Source organism: Dromiciops gliroides, chromosome 2 (genome assembly GCF_019393635.1).
Source record: "Dromiciops gliroides isolate mDroGli1 chromosome 2, mDroGli1.pri, whole genome shotgun sequence".
Classification (NCBI taxonomy): domain Eukaryota; kingdom Metazoa; phylum Chordata; class Mammalia; order Microbiotheria; family Microbiotheriidae; genus Dromiciops; species Dromiciops gliroides.
The window spans coordinates 158,154,762-158,174,625 of record NC_057862.1 but is presented as its reverse complement, the minus strand read 5'-3'; the positions used below and the strand labels follow the sequence as shown (position 1 = coordinate 158,174,625).

Genomic DNA, 19,864 nt, shown 5'->3' with positions numbered 1-19,864 from the left:
AGCACTGGCCCTGGATTCAGGAGGACCTGAGTTCAAATATGGCCTCAGACACTTGACACTTACTAGCTGTGTGAGCCTGGGCAAGTCACTTAACCCTCATTGCCCTACGAAAATAAACAAGTAAATAAATAAAAATCAAGAATCACCTACCCAGTAAAACAGCATACTCCTTCAGGGGAAGAAATGGATATTCAGTAACATAGAGGATTTTCTTTTTCTTTTTTCTTTTTTTCTTCATTCATTCATTCATTCATTCATTTAAGTTTTCAACCTTTGTTTAGATAAGATTTCCAATTTCCAATTTTCCTCCCTCCCTCCCCTCTTCCCCCCCTCCCCAGACAGCAGGTAATATGATATATAACATTAAACATATTTCTGCATTAGTCATGTTATGCAAGAAGAATCAGAGCAAGAAGGAAAAACCTCAAAAAAAGAAAAACCAACAGCACCAAAACCAAAAGAGATAGTATGGTCCAATCAGTGTCCATATTCCACAGTTTCTTTTTTTTCTTTTTCTTTTTTTCTGAATTTGGAGAGCCTTTTCCATCATGAGTTCTTTGGAACTTTCTTGTGCCATTGGATTGGTGAGAAGAATCTAGTCTGTCACAGTTGATCAACACACAATGTTGATGATACTGTGCACAATGTTCTCCTGGTTTTGCTCATCTCACTCATCATCAGCCCATGCAAGAGCCTCCAGGTTTCTCTGAACTCCTCCTGCTCATTGTATTGCACAATAGTATTCCATTACATTCATGTACCACAACTTGTCCAGCCATTCCCCAATTGATGGGCATCCCCTCAACTTCCAATTCTTTGCCACCACAAAAAGAGCAGCTATAAATATTTTTGTACATGTGGATTCTTTTTTCTTTTCCATGATCTCTTTGGGGAAAAGACCCAAAAGTGGTATTGCTGGGTCAAAGGGTATGTACAGCTTTATTGCCCTTTGGGCATAATTTCAAATTGCTCTCCAGAATGGTTGGATCAGTTCACAGCTCCACCAATAATGCATTAGTGTTCCAATTTTTCCACAGCTTCTCCAACATTTATTATTTTCCTTTTTTGTCATTTTAGCCAATCTGATAGGTGTCAGGTGGTACCTCAGAGTTGTTTTAATTTGCATCTCTCTAATCAATAGTGATTTAGAGCATTTTTTCATATGGCAATAGATAGCTTTGATTTCTTCATCAGAAAACTACCTGTTCATATCCTTTGACCATTTCTCAATTGGGAAATGACTTGGATTCTTATAAATTTGATTTAGTTCCCTATATATTTTAGAAATGAGGCCTTTATCAGAAGTACTGGCCTAAAAAATTGTTTCCCAGCTTTCTGCCTCCCTTCTAATTTTGGATGCATTGCTTCTGTTTGTACAAAAACTTCTTTTTTTTAATTTTAATTTTTGTTTTTTTTAGTGAGGCAACTGGGGTTAAGTGACTTGCCCAGGGTCACACAGCTAGTAAGTGTTAAGTGTCTGAGGCCAGATTTGAACTCAGGTACTCCAGGGCCGGTGTTCTATCCACTGCGCCACCTAGCTGCCCCTGTACAAAAACTTTTAAATTTAATGTAATCAAAATCATCCATTTTGCATTTCATAATATTCTCTATCTCTTGTTTGGTCATAAACTGTTCTCCTTTCCAAAGATCTGAAAGGTAGACTATTCCTTCCTCTCCTAATTTACCTATGGTATCACCTCTTATGTCTAAATCATGTACCCATTTTGACCTTATTTTAGTGTGAGGTGTAAGATGTTGGTCTATGCCTAATTTCTGCAATACTATCTTCCAGTTTTCCCAGCAGTTTTTGTCAAATACTGAGTTCCTATCCCAGAAGCTGGAGTCTTTGGGTTTATCAAACACTACATTACTAATGTCATTTACTACTGTGTCTTCTGTGCCCAGCCTATTCCATTGATCCTCCACTCTATTTCTTAGCCAGTACCAGATAGTTTTGATGACTGCTGCTTTATAGTAAAGCTCCAGATTTGGTACAGCTAACCCACCTTCCTGTGCATTTTTTTCATTATTTCCCTTGATATTCTTGACTTTTTGTTTTTCCAGATGAATTTTGTTATTTTTTCTAGCTCTATAAAATAATTTTTAGGTAGTCTGATTGGTATGGCACTGAATAAGTAAATTGATTTAGGTAGAATTGTCATTTTTACTATATTAGCTCTGCCTATCCATGAGCAATTGATATCTTTCCAGTTATTTAGATCTGATTTGATTTGTGTGAAAAGTGTTTGGTAATTGTGTTCATAGAGTTCCTGGGTTTGTCTTGGCAAGTAGACTCCCAAGTATTTTATATTATCTACCGTTACTTTAAATGGAATTTCTCTTTCTATCTCTTGCTTCAGGACTTTGTTGGTCATGTATAGAAATGCTGATGATTTATGTGGATTTATTTTATATCCTGCTACTTTGCTAATGTTGTTAATTGTTTCAAGTAACTTTTGAGTTGATTCTCTAAGTATACCATCATATCATCTGCAAAGAGTGATAGTTTTGTTTGCTCCTTGCCTATTCTAATTCCTTTAATTCCTTTTTCTTCTCTGATTGCTAAAGCTAACATTTCTAGTACAATATTAAATAATAGGGGTGATAATGGACATCCCTGTTTTACCCCTGATCTTATTGGGAAGGCCTTTAACTTATCTCTATTACATATAATGCTTGCTGATGGTTTTAGGTAGATACTGCTTATTATTTTAAAGAAAGCTCCACCTATTCCTAAGCTTTCTAGCGTTTTTATTAGGAATGGGTGCTGTATTTTATCAAAAGCTTTCTCTGCATCTATTGAGATAATAACATAGAGGATTTTCATCCTGATGAAAACATCAGAGCTAAACAGAAAATTTGATTTTCAAATACAAGACTCAAAAGAAGGATAAAAAGCTAAACAGGTTAGAGAAAACATAAGGGAATCAATAAGGTTAAGTTGTTTATTTTTCTATGTGGAAAGAATTATATCACTTTTAGGGCAATTAGAAGGAGTATACATAGACAGAGGGGGTGGGTATAAATTGAATTTGATGGGATGATATAAAAAATGTTAAGGGGTTAGAAAGAATTGTACTGAAAGAAGAGAGAGGGAAGAGATTGAATGGGATAAATAATCTCACACAAAGAGGTGCAAAAATATTACAATAAAGGGAAAGAAGGGGGTGAGCATTGCTTGAGCCTTACTGTCATCAGTATTGGCTCAAAGAGGGAATCACATACACTCATTGGATATAGAAATCTATCTTATCCTATAGGGAACTGGAGTAGGATGGGGAAAAGAAAGAGGAGGGGTGATAGAAGGGAGGGCAGATTGAGGGGGGTGGTAGTCAGAAACATAACATTTGAGACAGTGAAAGGGAAGGGGGAAGAGGAGAGGGAAGGAGGGGGAGAGGATGAAAGGGAGGGAGAGAAGAAGAGGAAGGGTGGAAAAGGAGGGAGGAAGAGAGAGGGGAGGGAGAAGTATAATTAGAGAAAAAATAAGATGGAAATAGTAATAATAACTATGACTATGAATGGGATAAACTCACTCATAAAACGGGATAGCAGAGTGGATTAAAAACCAGAATCCTACAATATGTTGTTTACAAGAAACACATTTGGAGCGCGCATGCGCGCGCGCACACACACACACACACACACACACACAGTAAAGGTAAAAGCCTAGAGCAGAATATTTTGCTTCAGCTAAAGTAAAAAAAAGCAGGGGTAGTAATCATGATCTCAGACAAAGCAAAAGCAAAAACAGATCTAATTAAAAGAGATAGGGGGCATCTGGGTGGCGCAGTGGATAAAGCACTGCCCTGGATTCAGGAGGACCTGAGTTCAAATCTGGCCTCAGACACTTGCAAGTCACTTAACCTTCATTGCTCTGCAAAACAAAACAAAACAAAACAAAACAACAAACAACAGCAACAAAAAAGAGATTAAGGAAACAACATCTTTTTAAAGGTACCATATACAATGAAGTAATATCAATACTAAACATATGCACCATATAGTATAGCTTCCATATAGTAAAATTATGCTTGTGGGGGGACCTCAACTTTCCCCTCTCAAAGCTAGATAAATCTAACCACAGAATAAATAAGGAAGAAGTTAAGGAGATGAATAGAATTTTAGAAAAGTTAGATATGATAGACCTCTGGAGAAAATTGAATGGTGATGTAGAAAGGAATATACCTTTTTCTCAGCAGTGCATGATGTCTACACAAAAATTAACCATGTATTAGGGCACAATCAAATGCTGAAAGATAGAAATATTAAATTCATCCTTTTCAGATTTTGATACAAAATTATGCATAATAGAGGACCATGGAAAAATAGATTAAAAATTAGTTAGAAACTACATAATCCTAAAGAATGAGTGGGTCAAAGCACAAATCATAGAAACAATAATTTCATTAAAGAGAATGACAACAATGAGCCAGCATGCCAATATTTATGGGATACAGCCAAATCAATACTTAGGGGAAATGTTATAACTTTAAATGCTTACATCAATAAAAGAGAAAGAACAGATCAATAAATTGGGCATTTAATTAAAAAAATTAGAAAAAATAAATTTAAAATTCCCTATTAAACACCAAAATGGAAATCTTGAAAATCAAAGAAGAGATTAACAAAATTGAAAGTAAAAGAATCATTGAACTAATAAATAAAACTAGAAGCTGGTTTTATGAGAAAACCCCATAAAATATATGAAAAGGTTTTACACCAAAAAAACCAATGTAACCAAGATTAGAAGGAAAGTAAAAAGCTGGGAAACAATTTTTATAGCTAGTTATCTTTGATCATATGAAAAAATTCTCTAAATCACTATTGACTATATAAATGCAAATTAAAACAACTCCGAGGTACCTCCTCATACCTATCATCTTAGCTAATATGACAGAAAGGGAAAATGATACATTTGGAGGGGATATGAAAAAAATTGGGACCACTAATGCACCCTTGGTGGAGTTGTGAACTGATCCTATCATTCTGGAGGGCAATTTGCAACTATCCTGAAAGGGCTATAAAACTGTGAATACTCTGTGACCCAGTAATACCACTACTGGGTTTGTGTCCCAGAGGAAAAGGACCTATTTATACAAAAATATTTATGGCAACTATTTTTTTGGTGGCAGAGAATTGCCAGGGGAAATGGCTGGACAAGTTGTGGTTCATGATTGTGATGGAATACTATTGTGCTGTAAGAAATGATGAGCAGGATAGTTTCAGAAAAACCTGAGAAGACATACATGAACTGATGGAAAGTGAATTGAGTAGAACTAGGAGAACATTAACATAACATCAATATTGTATGATGATCAACTGTGAATGACTATATACTCTGATTAATGCAGTGATCCAAGACAATTTTGAAGGACTTAAGATGAAAAATGCTATTCACTTCCAGAGAGAGAATTGATGGAATCTGAATGCAGCTTAAAACACAATTTTTTCGCTTTCTGTGTTTTCTTTCTTTCTTTTCTTTTCTTTTCTTTTCTTTTTTTTTTGGCAAAATGGTTAATGTGTTAATGTGGTATCATAATGAATAGAGTGATGGACCTGGAGTCAGGAAGACTCATTTTCCTGAGTTCAAGTCTGGTCTCAGACACTAGCTGTGTGACCCTGGGCAAGTCACTTAATCATGTTTGCCTCAGTTTCCTCATCTGTATAATTAGCTGGAGAAGGAAATGGCAAACCACTCCAGTATCTCTGCCAAGAAAACCCCAAATAGGGTCATGAAGAGTCAGACATGACTGAAAACACTCAACAACAATACAGAAATGTTTTTCATGATTTCATATATATATAATTGATGTCATATTTCTTGCCTTTTTAATGGGTGGGGAGGATCAGGAGGGAAGGAGGGAATTTGGAACTCAAAATTTAAAAAATGAATGTGAAAAAAATGTTTAAAAAATGTTAGCAGCTTTTTTACCAGTTTACTTGAATGGCTTTACTTTTGTGTTTGCTACTTTTGGGGGGGGGGACTTAGACTTGTTTTTTCTTATTTGATGTCTCATTTGACTAGTGATAGGTTATACATTAAGTATTCCATAACAGATTGATTTTATTAATAATAGTAATTAATAATAATTAATATTATACTTGACAATTTATAAAGCTCTTTACTAGAGTTATCTTATTTGAGCCTGCCAATGGCTTGACCTCATGAATTTTCTCTTTTCACAGTTTCCAGTTAAAAAATCCAAATTTATCCCATAAAAGACTCATTTAAGGTTTTTTTAAAAAATAGAGATGACAATTTGTTTGTTATGCATTTACTGGAAGATATTTTATTATTTGTCTAGATATAAAGTGAACCACGTTCTTATGAAGTTTTTTATCCACACAGTGTTAGAACTAATAGAGACAGTCTGAACCTTAATTTGAATTTTTGGCTTCCAGTATTTTGCCACCTGCTCTTTTTCCTTTATCTAGTTCTTTGAAGGCAGAGCTACTTAAATGGGCTAGGTTACTTCTGCATTTGCTTATAAGTATCTCTTGTTTGCATTTTTATTTTCTTAATGATTTGAAAAAGCAAAAGACACTAGAGTAGTTAGAGAGAATTGTGACTTGCTGCTGCCATGGCTACTCCTATTAATCTAGCCACCCCCATTCACTTGGCTATCTCTTTTGAAACCTTGTTTCACCATTGCTCTTTTATGAAAGGTAAGGAATTCGAGACCAATTTTACTGGTTGATGGTGGCATATAATAATGTCAGCAGTAACAATGATTAATTACTCACATTATAACTAGTATGGTTTAGATAGTCCATTGTCCCCATCTTTCTGAACTTAGAATACAGTAGGGAGATAGCACAACACAGACATCCACAATAATATATGATAAATGCACTAGAAACCTATATGATTCTATTTGAGGTCAGTGGGAGAAGGACAATATCTATTCAGGGAAAAGTGGGAAAGGCTTCCTGACAGAGATGTCACTTCATTTGGTCTTTAAAGGATTGTCAAAAAGGGAGCATGAGAGCATTTGAGGCATAAGAAACAGCCTGAGCAACATGGAGGTTTGAGAGTATAGCACATGCTCAGGGGCCAGGGGGTAGTCCAGATTGGTTGGAGAGGGGAAGAAATAAGACATAACTAGAAAGGTAGGATCATGTCTAATTGTGTAGGATACAGAATACCAGGTAAAGGAGCTTGAACTTGGTATATAATAGGGAGCCATTGAAGATTTTTGTGTATAAATGTGACATGACTAGAGCTAGGTTAACGGATGACTTTTCTGACAATAGTATGAAGGATGGATTAGAAGCAGAGAGTGTAGGTATGAAAATTTAAGAAGGCAATTGTCCAGATGGATGTTAATAAGAGCCTATGTATTAGGATGATGGCAGTGTGAATAGAGAAGAGGAGACAGATATAACTGATGTTTTGGAGATGGGATGATTGGACCTGGTAACTGATATAAACAAGATATAAGAGAGAAGGGAAAGTCAAAGATAACAGTAAGCTTAGGAATATGGGAGACTTCATGAATGGCAATGCCACAAAGAAATATTGAAGTTAGAAAGAAATTTATGGGGAAAGTTGATGAGTTTGTTTTATATATGTTGAACTTGCGGAGCTATAGCATAACTAGTTGGAGATGTCTCTTGGGGAGCACTATAGATCTAGAGCTCAAAAGTGAGGATTAGTTCTGGAGATGCAAATTTTATAGTTATTTTTAAGTTATAAAACTGAATGAGATTGCCAAGAGAAAGTAGAACAGAAGAGGGCCAAGGACAGACTCTTGAGGAAAACCCACATTAAGAAGCCTTGGCGATGAGGAGCCTCTAAAGGAGGAAAGGAGCAGTTACAGAGGTGGGAGGAGAAACTGGAGAACCAAAAGAAAGGAGTTTATCCCAGTAAGAGGGAGTGGTCAGCAGTGTCAGGAGCTTCAGACAAGGAAGATGAGGACAAAGAAAAGACTTTTGGATTTGGTAATTGGGATTGATTTTGTTTATGAGTAACTTTATGTTGAGTAGTTGGGATTGAAGTCTGATTGTAAGGTGTTAAGGAGAACAAAGTGAAGGTACACTTTAAAAACAATTTAAAAAAATTAATAGTACAGGTAAAGAGATGGGAGAGAAGGGTCAAGGGAAACTTTTTAGGATTAAGGAGAACTGAGCATATCTTTAGGAGGCTGGGATGGATTTAGTGGTAAAGGAGAGTTGAAGACTCATGAGAAAGAATGACTGCTGGAACAAGGTAAAAAAAGATAATTGGTGCAATAGAGGGATTAGGTTTAGTGAATGAAGGTGTGATCTCTTGCATGACCATTGAAATGAAAATTTGAGGAATAGAGGAGGGGAGCTGAGTGAATTTATATGTCTTTTTTTTTTTTTTTTGTGAGTCAGTTGGGGTTAAGTGACTTGCCCAGGGTCACACAGCTAGTAAGTATCAAGTGTCTGAGGCCGGATTTGAACCCAGTTCCTCCTGAATCCAGGACTGGTGCTTTATCTACTGCACCACCTAGCTGCCCCATAGCTGTCCCATGAATTTATATGTCAAATGGGTTCACTCACCTCAGAGAAGAAGTAGCTGGGTAATTTGATGTATATAAAGGGAAAGCAGTGTGTTTCGTGGTGAAAGAAGAAAGGAAAAGTTGTAGAGTTAGGTAAAGGTAGAGTTGAAAGATTTTTGAATAATAGAACTGAAATACTTGAATTTGTTGGGGATGAAATTAACTTGATTTTGTGACTTTCTCCAGTGATACTCATGTCTTCTGGAAAAAGAACAGGGAAATTGGAAGGTGCAGTTACCTGATAATTAGAATTCACAAGTTGGATGACTGATGTGGAAATGTGTTTTATATGATTGCATTGTTTGCTGTCTTGGGGAGGGGGTAGGGAAGGGAGGGAAGGAAAAAATGTGGAATTAAAAATCTTATAAAAATGAATGTTGAAAATTGTCTTTACATGTAATTGGAAAAAATAAGATATTATTTACATAAAAACCCCATAGGGATCATAAAAAAGGGAAAAGGACTCACATGTACAAAAACATTTATAGCTGCTCTTTTTGTGGTGGCAAGGAATTGGAAATTGAAGGGATGCCCATCAATTGAGGAATGGCTGAACAAGTTGTGGTATATGAATGTAATGGAATACTATTGTACTGTAATAAGCTATGAGCAAGAGAAGTTCAGAGAAACCTGGAAGGACTTACATGAACTGATGCTGAGTGAGATGAGCAGAACCAGGAAAATATTGTACACAGTATCAACAACATTGTGTGTTGATCAACTGTGATAGACTTGACTCTTCTCAGCAATACAGTGGTCCAAGATAGTTCCAAAGGACTCATGATGGAAAATGCTCTCCGAATCCAGAAAAAAAAGAACTATGGAATCTAGATGCAGATTGTACCATACTATTTCTATTTTTTTTGTTTTTCTTTTTTGAGGTTTTTCCTTTTTGCTCTGATCCTTCTTTCACAGCATGACTAATGCAGAAATATGTTTAATGTGATTGTACATATATAATCTATATCAGATTGCTAGCTTTCTTGGGGAGAGGACAGTGGGAGGGGAGAGAGGGAAAACTATCTCTACATGTAACTGGAAAATAATAAAATACTTTTATGAAATAAAAAACCTCATAGGTTAGGAAGGGAAGAAAGTCAGAGTGAAAGATTCTAGGGTAATGGCTAGTGAACCATTGAAGTGTCCAGTCACGGGGTCAAGATGGAATTGGAAGCAAGTGAAACCAAAGTGGAGCATGTAGGCTCAAAGAATAGGGAAGTGTGAAGGAATGGAAGTTCACGAGGAAGGTAAAGTATGAATTTAGTGTGAGTGAGAGAAATGAAGACGTACAGGATAGGATATTATGATCAGAAAATGGAATTAAAATTTTATTATCTTGGAAGTAGTGAACTTGAAGGTGCAAATTCAATTCATTTCAGCAGTTTTATTAAGCACCTATATATAAAATAGTGTGCTAGATGCCAAGAATACAAAGAAAAAAAATAGACCTTTCTCGGGAGAGGTAAGCTTGGAACTGAAATGGGGTAGAAAAGGGTGGTGGTTCTTAATGAGGATGATAAATTGACAGTTTTTATGCAAATGGATGGTAACATATACCTATGTGGATTTCTAGAACTGGAAGGAAATTATTACATTTCTGGCTCAGAACCTAGCACCTACCTTGGAGTTGAAAAGACCTGATTCAAATTAAGTCTCTGAAAGTGTATCAGCTGTGTGATCTTTGGCACATCAGTTAACCCCTCAGTGTCTAATGCATATCTCTAAGACTAGAAATTGCAGAAGGGTTATTGACCTGCACTGATAGAGAGGGTTTCCTCCCCTGGTTTGGACCAAAAAATGAATAATAACAGTGGCATCTCACATATATGACACTTGAAATTTTCAAAACACTTTAAATGTATTATCTCATTTAAGCCTCCCAGAATCCTGTGAGGGATTTATTCCAGTTATTCTTGCCTTTATTTTATAGCTGAGTAAGATAAGGCTCAATGAGGTAAAGTGATGTACCAGCAAGTGTCAGAGGCAGTCTATGTTTGAAATGTGGCATTCCTGACCCAGAGTCTGGTTCTGTGTTCACTCTGTGCTGTGCCAGGGTTGTCTTTGGTCTGCAATAGAGAGTTTGTTTTCTTTATGAAGATCTTGTAAGATGGAGACTTAATAATTGCTATACTGGATGGTCAATAAATCCTTCTTTATGTTTGCCTGAAATATTTGTTTTAAATAGGTTTGTGTATATATAGAGATTTTTCACTGTTATGTAGTAGTTATGGAACATATGCAAATTAAAATAACAAGATAGGAAAGAATTTCCTGGGATCACCAAACAGATAGGACAGTATCCTCAAATGTCTCTGTGATCTTTTTATCTTAACTTTAAATCCTTTTCCTATAGGATACTACTTAGTACACTTCTTCCAAGGTTGATAATCTATTGACAACATTTTTGGTCTTCATGTTATTTGCTAACAACAAGCTTTTTTAGGTGATTTTTTCCAATATAATACTGTATCTAACACCTTTTCCAATATACACTGTTTATATTCTTGTTTTTTCTCCTTAGGAAGTCTCCTTGATACACATAAAGTTTTATGCCTAAGATTAAATCTCATGCTAATCTTAACTACGCACAATATTAGCTAACTCTTAAGTCCTCAAAAGAATATGATGAAAAATGATTTTCATTATGGAAAAAATACAAGAAATCATTTAACTCCTCCCTTAGGGGCTATATCTATTAAGTTGCAAAAGATTATTTCATGTGAAGCCATGGCAGGCAGGACCACTGGATTAGAAGTCAGGAAAACTGGGTTCTGGTTTGGGCCTTTGACCAACTTTCTGGATGATCTGGAACAAGCTACTTCATCTCTGTTTCAGTTTCTTCATCTGTGAAATGGGGGAAGAGTGGTCTTTGAGATATCTTGATGTTTAAAAAAATTCCATCATTTTTTATGTACTTTTATATCAGGTTAATGGTTCAAATGCATGCTCTTGCCATTGATGAGAAAATATTTCTATTAACACAAGAAGTTTAAAACTTTTTTTCCTACAAGTTCAAGTGACTTTGTTGGTATTTTCTTGTTGCATGTAGGTCCTACAAGAACAGATACGTGCCAGGGATAACATTAGCTATGGAACGAATTCTGCCTTAAAAAGTCTGGAGATGCGCCAACTCTCTGGTTTGGGAGATCTTCGGGGAAGAGTAGCAAGGTAAAGCTTCAAGTGTTGGTATATTTATTTTAATAAACAGTTATTTAGAAATATTCCATATTATGTACATTTTCAAGAAACATAAAATCCAATATTACATTGCTTTTAGGGAAGTACTGTGGGTTGAGTACACAGGATGGGGGTAAGAAACAAAGTTCCTTCATAGGAATTGTGGTTGTGTTACTGAAGGTTCCCTCAGATCTTGTTGTTTGGGGTCTATGAACAGATGTACAGGCTTTCCTTTCTTTGGTTAACAGATTAATGCAGAATTTTTAGAATAAATTCAAAGTGTGTCCAACTGTTGTAGATAGCCTTCTTAGGGAGTTTAGCTACAAATGGCAGAAGAGACATTCAAGTGCATGGTTAGTTGGGTGGCACTAAATTGGCCCTGTCCTCTTAACACAAATTCTAGGTAGGGGCCGCTACGTGGTGCAGTGGAGAGAGCACTAGCCCTAGAGTCAGGAGGACCCGAGTTGAAATCTGGCCTCAGACACTTGGTACTTACTAGCTGTGTGACCCTGGGCAAGTCACTTAACCCCAATTCCCTCACCCACAAAACAAACAAATAAATAAACAAAGAAACAAATAAATAAATTCCAGTTAATAAATGAACAGAGTACAGTAGTTTAGAATCATTGTTTTTCTTCTTTCTTTCTTTTTTGTTCGGGGCAATGAAGGTTAAATGATTTGCCCAGGGCCACACAGCTAGTAAGTATCAAATGTCTGAAGTTGAATTTGAACTCAGGTCCTCCTGAATCCAGGGCTGGTGCTTTATCCACTATGCCACCTAGCTGCCCCTTTGAATCATTAAAATTTTTTTTTCTGGAATTTTTTCTATTTCTTAGGTCCATCTCTATCCTAACTTGCAATAGAATTATATGCTACAAATATGTAGTATTTCTGCTTTGATTAGGTTCTGTTTTTTTCTTTCCTTTTTAAAACATTTTAAACTGGCTGATGAACTCTTTAGGTTCTTTTAGAAAACAAAGTCTCCCTGTAATGCTAATGTGAATATAATTATAAAGACTCTAGTGAAATAAAGTTTTTTTGGGCAATTTTGACTTTGGTATTTAACTATGAAATGATATGGAAAAGGGCATACTCTCAAAGTATAGGCTGCTCTACTATTTAAGTGAGGAAAATTAATATTTCATTAATATAGCTTACATGCCTTTTCCCAAGTAGTAGAATAAACAGGAAACCTGGCACTCTTACATTTTGCAGGGATTTGCATGTGCTGAAAGCATGAGTAAGTCTTTTTTTAAAAAAAATTCATTTATTGAAATCTAAGAACAATACACTACAACTTTAAAAGTTTCTTTGGTTCATATATACAGATATTACCTTTTTGTCTTTTAAATTTTACTTTAAAATTTTGACTTAATGTAGTCACTTGGAGCTGATATCAACTAATTTAAGACAAGATAAATAATCATTTCTTTTAGAGAAAATTATACCAAAGAACAAGCAAGAAGTAATAGCAGGGATGATAGCATCATAGATTTAGAGCTTGGAGGGATCTAAGATCATCAAATATAACCCCGTCATTTTACAGATAAGGAAACTGAAGGCTAGAGATAAAAAATGGGATTACATAGTAGTAAGTACCAGAGATGAGATTAGAGTCCAGGTCCTTGAACTCCAAATCCAGGGCTCTTTCTTCTGTACCATTCTGCTTCTCATTCTTTATAAATATTTGTTACCAAAGTATTGCTCTTTGCCAGGGTTTGTTTTTTCCTCCATTAGATTGTGAGCTTCTTAAGAGCGAGGCCTGGTTTTTTTTTTTGCTTTTTTTTGGTACCTGAGCATTTAACACAGTTCCTGGCATATAGTAGGTGCTTGGCTGACCAGTGTTTGAAAACATGTTTCCTCCATTTCCTTCAGGTACAGTGTTTTAATCTTTAAGTTGATTGATATTCTTTTGAAACAATGTGAAGTACAAATCTTACGCTGATTCCTTGTAATATTGTGTTAGTGACCAATTCATATTCCTAAAATTCTACATGACTCTCTAGGACTTGTAGTCATGGTCTCACCAGATGAGCTATTTATGACCTTCACTGTCTACTGAATTCATTTTTTCAAAGTGTTTAGTGCCTTTCTCTTCAGAAGTCAGCTTTTCCTTTGCATGAGGCTTTTCAGAAGAAAAAGATCATAACTATGTGCAGGTGATGTCTTTAAAGTAATTACATCATTACTCCTCACATGGAAACCAGTTTCATTGCTTGTATTTATATTTTATACTTTCCTTGTTTCCTAATATGGCTTTCCTAGAAGTGATCTAGGAAGTAGATTTTCTTCAGTCTCACTGCATCTCTTCCCTATATGTGTGTGTATTTTCAAGTCAGACCTTGTTTAAATATCAATTTTCATGATACCTAACCACATTAGCTAATAAATAATGGTGTCCTTAGCAGTATTTTCTTTTCTTTTTAATTGTTCAATTACATGTAAAGATATTTTTTGAGTTCCAAATTTTTCTCCCATCCTTTCTTCCCTCCCCACTCCCCAGGACAGCAACAAGCAGTTTTATATAGGTTATACATTATTAAAATGTTAAACATACTTCCACATTAATCAGAACAATAGGGAAAATGCAAGAAAGAATAAACAAGAACAATAAGAAAAACAACAAAATTGATGTATTATGCTTCAGTTTTCCCTAGCAGTCTTTTCTTTTTTTAAAAAAATTAATTAATTAATTTTTTGGTGGGGCAATTGGGGTTAAGTGACTTGCCCAGGGTCACACAACTAGTAAGTGTCAAGTGTCTAAGGCTGGATTTGAACTCAGGTACTCCTGACTCCAGGGCCGATGCTCTATCCACTGCGCCACCTAGCTGCCCCTCTAGCAGTCTTTTCAAAAGTTCACGCCTCAATTTGATTCTGGCTTTAAAGAGACTATGACATTTATTATAATTTAATTGGTTTGGGTTGTCAAGTCTATCCTTGCCGACTTGGGCTATATAGACCAAATGTTTAGCCTTACTTCAGGGCCAAACAAGTAAGAGATCCAGTCACATTTCTTACATGAAGTTTTACTATCCAACTTTACTAAAGTTTACTTTTAATCTATAAGAATAAACATAAGAAAATTAAGCACAATTAAGACAAAGTTTAAAGAAATTTAAACACCTAGGGATTGTGTAGTAACTCTGACTAATACTCTGTTATTAATCAGCACTTAATCTAATTTTGGTTTTTCTTGTTATGTCGTAAGGGACAACTGTAACTTTATTTTTCTTGTATTTATGAACATTGAGATCCTTTATGACCATATCTCCTTATACATTGTTACTGGGCCTTTTACCTGTTTTCTGATGTGAACTTAGAATTGTTGATGACACATTGTTATTTTGTGTTAGCCCTCCTGAGAGGGAAATCTCTTGATAATTTCAAGAAAAGACTTAACCACTATTATTTTTTCTGATCTGAATGATGTAAGGTAGAAGAAAACTGGAGAAAGCACATGGCTTTGATCCTGGTCTATATAAATTTCTAAGATAACTTTTTTTCTCATTAGGAGAGAAATTTCTTAGCATTCAATTTACAGTTATTCCTCTCAGCTTCTTCTCTCCTTAATGAACATCTGATTTATACATAATAATTTCCTCTTGATTAGTGATTAACCAATTTTCATTAATTAGCATTTATAAAAGGGTATTTACTAAGAAGACATAGCAAAAACAGAAGTCTAAAACATCCTTCTGAATCATTGGCACACTTTCCTCTATGCTACTTTGGTCCTTGGGGAAAATGGGCTCAAACTTAAAGCATTTCTTAATATGCATTAACTGCACCATACTGACAGGGTGGCACTGTTAATGAATGAAGTTGCACCAGAAAATGATATCTTGGTTGGTGGATCTACTGGGCTGGGTCCCATAAATTACTACTTGTAGTTGCCCTGGTTGAGATATCAGGAGACTGTATCCTGTACCATTCCATCTCCAATAATCATTCACCTAAGAAGAGTAAAGAACAAATGCAAAGAATCAACAAATAGGGACCCTGTGTTTAGAATTAGGCACCTGTCAGTGGAAGGCCACTGGTACGATAACTCCCTACCCAGAGAAGCTTACAAAAGCCTTTTGCCTTGTTTACCACCAGGAAAAAAGAGCAAAGTCTATTTTATAGGGGCTTTTGATGCATGTTCAATGCCAGCTCTGAGGCCAATCTAAAAGCCTCTCCTCTCTGTGTAGTCAGCAGACCTGAAATAGTTATAAACTAACTGAATTCTCCAAAGTCCACATAGGCAATTGCATAAGGCACTCCACAGTCATTGCTTTTGCCCTTGTACTATTTTACTTCCATTCAATCAATGAACATTTATTTACTAGTTCTTAAAAAACTTGAATGCTGTTATTATATTCCCTTTTGTCTTTTCTTCTCTAGCCTAAATAATGCCTCGTTCCTCAATAATTCTGATATGATGCAGTTTTCAGATCCCTTACCATCTTAGTTATCTTTCATTAGGTGCTTTCTACTTTGCTGCTGTCCTTCTTCAGGAGTGGTGCAAAGAATTGAGTGTTAAACTCCTGGAGTATTCTTACCAGCTTAGACGGTGGGGGGATAGTTGCTCCTTTTGAGCTGTGCACTCCACCTTGCATTAGTTTTTTTGTTTTGTTTTGTTTTGTTTTGTTTAGTAACCACTTCATATTGTTGACTTCTTTTGAGCATGTGATCGACTAAAAGACACTGATTTTTTTCCACATAAACTGCTGTCAAGTCAGTTCTACTGCATCCGTTACTTGCTATCTTTTTTTCTATAGATATTGTATTTATTTTATCCCTTCCAATTTAAAGATCATTTTCCTTGCTGATGAAGATGGAGGCAAAATAAAATTGAATAATTTGCTTTTACTCTGTCATTAGTTAGCATTTTGCCTTCTATGGGCATATACTTTCCTTCTGTATCCAGTTGCTTGGATTATGACTTCAAAAAGGTCTTTGTTTTTAGCATTTTTTCACATATATCAGTTCATTGCACTTTCTGTGGAATACTGGAACACTGGAGAAGGATTGCCTAATGCACAAATACCCCAAATTAGGAGAAATTGCCAGCTACATTGGGCCAGAACTATGATGCTTCAGGATCTCTTATTGGGTTACTTTTGGATAAGGAAAGTGGATCTACTGGTCTCCCAGACAGATGAGGACGTCCCTTTTAGTTGATGCTAGCAGATGACTTTATGGACTATAGCTCATACTACTCTTACATCTGCTAATCTTTGTCATAGTTGAGAGACTAATCAGTCAATCAGTAGACATTTATTAAGCACCTACTATGTGCCAGGCACTGTCTTTGCTTTTGTTTTTGTTTTTGTTTTTGTTTTTTTTTTTTGGTAAGGCAGTTGGGGTTAAGTGACTTGCCTAGGGTCACACAGCCAGTGTTCAGTATCTGAGGCCAGATTTGAACTCAGGTCCTCCTGACTCCAGGGCTGGTGCTCTATCCACTGTGCCATCTAGTTGCCCCTGCCAGGCATTGTCTTATCCTGTCCTTGAAACTACATACATACATACATAACATTAAACATATTTCTGCATTAGTCATGTTATAGGAGAAAAATCAGAGAAATGACGAAAAACCTCAAAATAGAAAAACAACAGCACCAAAAACAAAAGAAATAGTATGGTTTGGGGGCAGCTAGGTGGCGCAGTGGATAGAGCACCGGCCCTGGATTCAGGAGTACCTGAGTTCAAATCCGGCCTCAGACACTTGACACTTACTAGCTGTGTGACCCTGGGCAAGTCACTTAACCCTCATTGCCCAGAAAAAAAAAAAAAAAAGAAATAGTATGGTTCATTCAGCATGTATACTCCACAGTTTTAATCTTCTTTTAATATTATTAGATTTTTTTTCAGATACCTGATAAACATGGCTTACTGTCAGAAGTCATATGAGTTTCTTCAATACCTTTCTCAGGACCTAGGATTTAAAGAAATGCTAGTAGGAGGGCATTAAAGGGGGCCTTTTGACCTTTCAGGCAGTATTGTGATGCTATTAATATTATTAATACTGCCCCACCAAAAAAAAAGTCTATTGTGTGCTGGGCACTGATCTAAGTACTAGGCAGTATTGTGATAGATCATAATGTATCTATATGTCTCATTGGCATGTTTGATTTTTTTTTTGTGGGTAATGAGGGTTAAGTGACTTGCCCAAGGTCCCACAGCTGGTAAGTGCCAATCAAGTGTCTGAGGCCGGATTTGAACTCAGGTCCTCCTGAATCCAGGGCCAGTACTTTATCCACTGTGCCACCTAGCTGCCCCTGGCATGTTTGATTTTGATTGACTTTGACTAAGGTCCTAAAACCTTTTTGTTTGGTGGCAGAGTCCTTTTCAGGGACAGCATAGTGTAGTTCAAAGAATGCTGGATTTGGAGTTAGAGGAACGAGGCTTCATCTTGGCTGTGCTCAATTCACTTCCCATCTCCTGACCTTAGCTTCTCCATGAAATGGGGTTAAACGGCTTGTTGGTTTTCCCCCACTCTCCCTAAATTTGTCACAGAAAGCAAAGGGCAGACACCAGAAGTATTGAAGTATTACTATGTTAACAAGGTATTAAACTAAATGTAAAAATACAGCTCCCCTGTGATCTTTTTATAAAATGTGAACAAGTTCTTTGATTGAATTGCAAGGGGAGTTTAGTATTGGTTGGCTGAAAATTTGCCATACCCCTGGAGGCCTTTAAATCATTGAGTCTGCTAGCCCTGGATTTTAATTCTCAAACTAAATAAATGGACTCAAGGCCAGTCCTAAGATTCCCTACCAGTTCAATTTAAAAACTTGTTTGCTATGTAAATATCAAATTATATAAAGGAAAGATATTGGATTAGATGATGCCTGAGGTACCTTTCCACTCTGAACCTATTCCTCTGAGATGCCCATTTCACAATTACACTTAGAAATGGATAAGTTGGAAGTCAAACAAAATTTGTTTATATTTGGGTGTGGGTTTTTTTTTTGGTGGGGCAATGAGGATTAAGTGACTTGCCCAGGGTCACACAGATAATAAGTGTCAAATGTTTGAGGCCCGACTTGAACTCAGGTCCTCCTGAATCTAGGGCTGGTGCTCTATCCACTGTGCCACCTAGATGCCCCCTGGATATATTCTTTCTTTGTTTTTTTTTATTGTTTAGAATCTTAATTTTCCAAATTACATGTAGAAACAAATTTTGACATCAATTTTTTAAAACTTTGTGTTCCAACTTCTCTTTCTCCCTCCCTTCCCACTCCCCACCCCAAGAACTCAAGCAGTTCATTATAAGTTTACATGGGTAGTCATGGAAAACATCTCCACATTCACTAGGTTGTGAGAGAAAACAGATAAAAACAAAACTTCAGATTAAGGAATTATCAAAAAAAAAGTGTTTCAATCTGTTTTCAGATACCATCAGTTCTTTCTCTGTAGATGGATTGCAATTTTCTTAAGTCCTTCAGAGTTATATTGGATCATTGCCTTGCTGAAAATAACCACATGCTTCCCAGCAGATCATCTTACACTATTGCTGTTCTTTTGTATACAGTACATTTCATTCTGCTTTAGTTCATGTAGGTCTTTCCAAGCTTTTCTGATAGCTGCTTGTTCATCATAACTTTTATATAGTACCTTAAACTTGACAAAGAATTTTCTTCACAATAGCCCAGCTGAGTAGGTACCATACGTTTTGCCATTATAGTCAATCATTGTAACTATTTCCTTCCATCCTATTCCCTTCCCATGATATTTACTCTATTTTCTATCTTCTTTTACCCTATTCCTCCTCAAAAGTGTTTTACTTCTGACTGCCCCCTCCCCCCACTCTGCCCTCCCTTCTTTCGCCCTTCCCTCTTAATCCTCTTCCCCTCCTACTTTCCTGTAGGGTTAATTAGATTATTCCTCTTAATTGGGTGCGTATGTTATTCCCTCCTTGAGTCCACTTTGATGAGGTTAAAGTCTTTGAGCTACTTCTGTGTTCTAAATTTTTCTTCCTCCCTCCCTCCTCAAACTTCCCTATGAAATCAAGCAATTCAATATAAGTCATACATGTGCAGTTATGCAGAACATCTTTACCTTCCTCAGAAGAATTTTGCTGGGGGGCAGCTAGGTGGTGCACCAGCCCTGGATTCAGAAGGACCTGAGTTCAAATCCAGCTTCAGACACTTGACACTTACTAGCTGTGTGACCCTGGC

General features: G+C 36.3%; 1 protein-coding gene across 5 annotated transcripts in view; it reads left to right on the top strand.

The window, feature by feature from the left end:
• FAM81A (family with sequence similarity 81 member A) overlaps positions 1-19,864 on the top strand; it is an 82,109-nt gene that overhangs the window by 32,360 nt on the left and 29,885 nt on the right. For all 5 annotated transcript variants that reach the window (XM_043988681.1, XM_043988680.1, XM_043988679.1 and 2 more), the window contains exon 4: positions 11,575-11,693. In XM_043988681.1, the coding sequence (XP_043844616.1) occupies positions 11,575-11,693 (119 nt within the window). The remainder of the gene's footprint in view (positions 1-11,574; positions 11,694-19,864) is intronic.